At 56.4% G+C, this 4102-nt stretch overlaps 1 protein-coding gene across 1 annotated transcript; it reads left to right on the forward strand.

The window, feature by feature from the left end:
- The first annotated feature begins 152 nt into the window (after positions 1 to 152).
- Positions 153 to 1299, forward strand: WNT4 (wingless-type MMTV integration site family, member 4). The gene is made up of 2 exons (XM_010080824.1): positions 153 to 454; positions 657 to 1299. The coding sequence occupies exons 1-2, from the start codon at positions 422 to 424 to the stop codon at positions 1122 to 1124; spliced, it is 501 nt and encodes a 166-aa protein (XP_010079126.1). The 5' UTR covers positions 153 to 421; the 3' UTR covers positions 1125 to 1299.
- The last annotated feature ends 2803 nt before the right edge of the window (positions 1300 to 4102 follow it).

Consider the following 4102-nt stretch of genomic DNA (forward strand, 5'->3'; position numbering starts at 1 on the left):
TCTGGAGCCCTCCAGAATGGAGGAAAAAAAAAATCATTAAAAAAAATATATATACATATAAAAACACCAACCCAAACCTTCCTGTTAGTCCAGATGAGTCCCTCAAAAAGGCATCTGGGAGCATCACCCATGGGGCAGAGAAAGCATCTTGTCCTTGTCCCAACCCCAGGGCCACATTCCCCAGCTTCCCCAGTCCCCAGGGCAGCAAGACAGAAGGGGGGCAGGTCAGCTGTATTTTGGGAAGAGCAGGGCTGGAGAGGACAAGGAAGCAGGTTGGCTGTAATCTGTCTCATCCGTGCTCTCTGCCTTAGGCTTCCAGTGGTCGGGCTGCTCCGATAACATTGCCTACGGCGTGGCCTTCTCGCAGTCCTTCGTTGACGTCCGGGAGAGGAGCAAAGGGGCTTCTTCCAACAGGGCATTAATGAACCTCCACAACAACGAGGCCGGGAGGAAGGTAAGGGTGAGGGGGAAACCGAGGCAGTGGGCGCAGCTCTGCAGCCATCACTCGAGCCCATTTGGCTTCATTTAATCTCGCCAACTCGCGTGCAGCAGCATCGCTTTCTGCGCAACCCTTCCAGCCCCGTACGTTGCGCCCTTCCTGCTGTGTCCATCCCGCAATGACCGTCCCGTCTCGTTTCTTGCGTCTGTTCCTCCAGGCCATCCTGAACAACATGCGGGTGGAGTGCAAGTGTCACGGCGTGTCGGGCTCGTGCGAGTTCAAGACGTGCTGGAAAGCCATGCCCCCCTTCCGCAAAGTGGGCAACGTCCTGAAGGAGAAATTTGACGGTGCCACCGAGGTCGAGCAGAGCGAGATCGGATCCACCAAAGTGCTGGTGCCCAAAAACTCCCAGTTCAAGCCACACACGGACGAGGACCTCGTCTACCTGGACTCCAGTCCCGACTTCTGCGACCATGACCTCAAGAACGGGGTGTTGGGCACCAGCGGCCGGCAGTGCAACAAGACCTCCAAGGCTATCGATGGCTGCGAGCTGATGTGCTGCGGCCGGGGCTTTCATACGGACGAAGTGGAGGTTGTGGAAAGGTGCAGCTGCAAATTCCACTGGTGCTGCTCCGTCAAGTGCAAACCCTGCCATCGGGTGGTGGAAATCCATACGTGCCGGTGATGCAGGGAGGGGAGCGCCCATCCGACCCCCTCTCTTACTGACCCTGCTTCTCCCTTGCGCCACAGCCAGGACTGAGGAAGGAACCCGGACGCTGCAGGGAGAGCGCAGCTCTTTACAGAGACAGAGCCCCAGAGGAAAACAGATTTTAAAAGAAAAAAAAATATTTAAAGTTTAAAAAAAATTGAGCATTGTTGGCTTTTTTTATTTTCTTTTGTTTGCTTGCTTTATCTATTGCTGAAGCCAGAGCCCCTGTGCCAGCAGGGACGGGGCTGCTCTCGGCACCTGTGTGATGCCTGTTCTCATCAGATGAGCTCCTGCTGACTCCGGAGCATCGCAAATGCAAGGTGTTTAAGCTGAGACTAGCATTAGGCACTCGGTGTCTTCTGTCGCAGTTATTTTTATTTGTTTAAGGCATGTGCTGAGCATCCCAGAGCATTGCTTGCCTTGGCTGAGCCTCGGGAGGGGATGGAGCGCAGCCAGCACGTACAGCCTGGTGCAGTGCAGAGGATGGGCGGATGGGGACAAGGTGGCAGCGTCCCCAGGAGTTAAGCTCAATGAGGGAGAGCCCAGCCAGGGTGATCAGTACATAAGGGGGACATGGGACATTCCTGCATCCCCTTGTTGTGGGATGCTCAATGGCCTCCTGGCCGTTGGATGGGTTTTAGAGCAGCTCCAGTGGCTGCTCTGATTTACAGAAGCTCCTCAGCAGCATCCCAGGGATGCTGGAGGGGACAATGTTCCCGTCATGCCCCCTTCCCTTTGCAAGCCCCCTTCCCCCCTCACTTCTCCAGCATCTTGTTCAGCTGCAGACAGTGAAGAGGGTCCATGGTACCCGCAATCCAATGACTCTTCATGGAGCCAAGAGCTGATGGGAAGAAATCCCAGGGGATTTCTGTTCCTCTGTCCCATAATTGCCCCCACCTTGTTCATCAGCATCCCACAACCAAGTCTCTTCTTCCTCCCCACAGCTGTTCCTCACCTCTAGCGAGGACACTGGGGACAGTCCCCATCCCGTTGGCTACCGAGAAAAGAAAAAGTATGAAGTGGAGCAACTGTCGGGGGTTGGGGAAAGATGCTGCTGGGGGGTAAAAGCAACACTCATGCTCTGCTGAGCCCGCGGGATGCTGCCGTGGGTGCCCCGACCACCAGGACTTAGTGCAGCAGGGCCCCAGCTGCCCCGTCTCACTCCCCCCGGGCTCGCCTGGAGCAATGCCACGAGGATAACGCGCTGTCCTGCCCACCCCAGCTTCCCCTCCGCCTGGGATTGGGTTAGTGCAGAGTCCTCGCTGCCGGGCTGCAGGACGAAATATTTGGAGAACTAATAAGCAGAGGGGCACTGCGAGGGGAGGTGGAAAGCAAACCAGTTCCTCTCTTCCCTCACCCACTTGTCTGCGAGGCGAGAGGCAAAAAGGGAACAGAGAAAAACCCTCGAAATGGCACCTCGAGCCAACAGGAACATCTGCCTGCGGCGCGGCGAGGAACCGGCGCGGGGTGGCATTGCCCAGCCCTCCCGTGTGAGCTGTGAGCTCCCGGCATGGTCCAGAAAAGCCTGGAGCTGCGAGCATCACCCTCTGGGCTGGAGGAGGGGGTCCTTGCAAACCTGCAGTCTTGTTTTTCTTCCTTGCTTCATCTTGAGAGGGGAAAGGTTGGGGGGAACATGCAGACATCCGTTAAATCCCATCTGGGCTGTGGCAGTGATGGGCTGGGGGAGAGGCTGTGGTCGCTGGAAGGTCTCCAGACACCGTCCGGCTGGAAGGCTGCTGACAACCGACTCGAAGCAGCGCAGGGCGAGCGAGGTTTGTGCTGAGGCATCCTCCCAGTACCCTCTGGCTGCCTCCCTCCTGCCTGCTCAGCCCCAGCTCCAAAAAACCTTCAGCAAAGGGGTTTCAGCCCCACGGCGAGGGGACTAACCATGCGGGGACTCCGAGGTGGAGCCACCATCGGCTGATCCACTCCACGGCACACCGGAGTGGGATTGCCTCTCCTGATGGCTCAGTTGGCCAAGGGTGCAGGATTAAATCATCGGGGGGAACTAAGGTTTGTGTCCCTCCCAGCTCCATCTCTTTGGCCCCCCAAGGCTGCAAGTTATCAAGTACCTTGGAGACTGTTCCTCCTCTTCTCCTCTCATGCAGGGGAGGCCACAGACCTCAGGCCACTGGCCAAGTTTTCTGCTCGTTGTCCATCTAGGATGAGGGCCAAAGCCGAACAAGACAATCCAGATCAGTGTGGAGATAATCTCTGAGCACGGAGTTGTTTTCAAGCTGTGATGAAAGCTGAGCCCTGTAAATGTCACCCGGAGATACCCCGGCTCCACAGCACTCTGCCTCTTCTCACAGCTGTAAATTTCAGCACCAGAAGGGGGGAAAATGTCTTTTTTTTTTTTTTTTCATATTTACTTTGTCTATTAAATAATGAGTTTGTGCTGAATGAGCCACGGGGTTGTCTCCTCCTGGCAGCCAGGCTCCGCTGGGCTGTGTGAAGCCAGCACACACTGCAGACACCTCTTGGTGGCTGGTCTCCCAAGAGCCCACGGCTGGGAGGAGAGGTGCCCACGTGGTACCTCTTGACAGTGCAAAGGGGACACTGAGGCTGTCCTTGTCCCTCCTCCTGCATCTTCTGGGGAGATGCTGGTGTCTGGACCACAGGCTGCATCCCTGCGTTCCCATCAGTGGAAGGAGAGCTTGATCACTAATCTTCTGCCTCAACCTCTTGACGCACCGCTGGCTTAAGAAGCCACTTATCTTAGATGTCAGTATGTCTGTGACTTCCTCTGGAAACACCCTGCCAGGGGTCTTGACGTGGGTTTGAGCTGGGAGGGGGCAAGAACTGCCCCTGGATGCACAGTCAGGGACCTGCCGCCTCTCGCCTCCATCCTTGTGTGGCAGGATGCTGGAGTTGAAGGGGATGTGGTGCCAGATGCTGGGATGCTGCAGGTTGTCCCCAGCCAGCACGTTCCACTTGTCCCTTGTCCTTCCACA

This window comes from Pterocles gutturalis, unplaced genomic scaffold (genome assembly GCF_000699245.1).
Source record: "Pterocles gutturalis isolate BGI_N339 unplaced genomic scaffold, ASM69924v1 scaffold41544, whole genome shotgun sequence".
NCBI lineage: Eukaryota > Metazoa > Chordata > Aves > Pterocliformes > Pteroclidae > Pterocles > Pterocles gutturalis.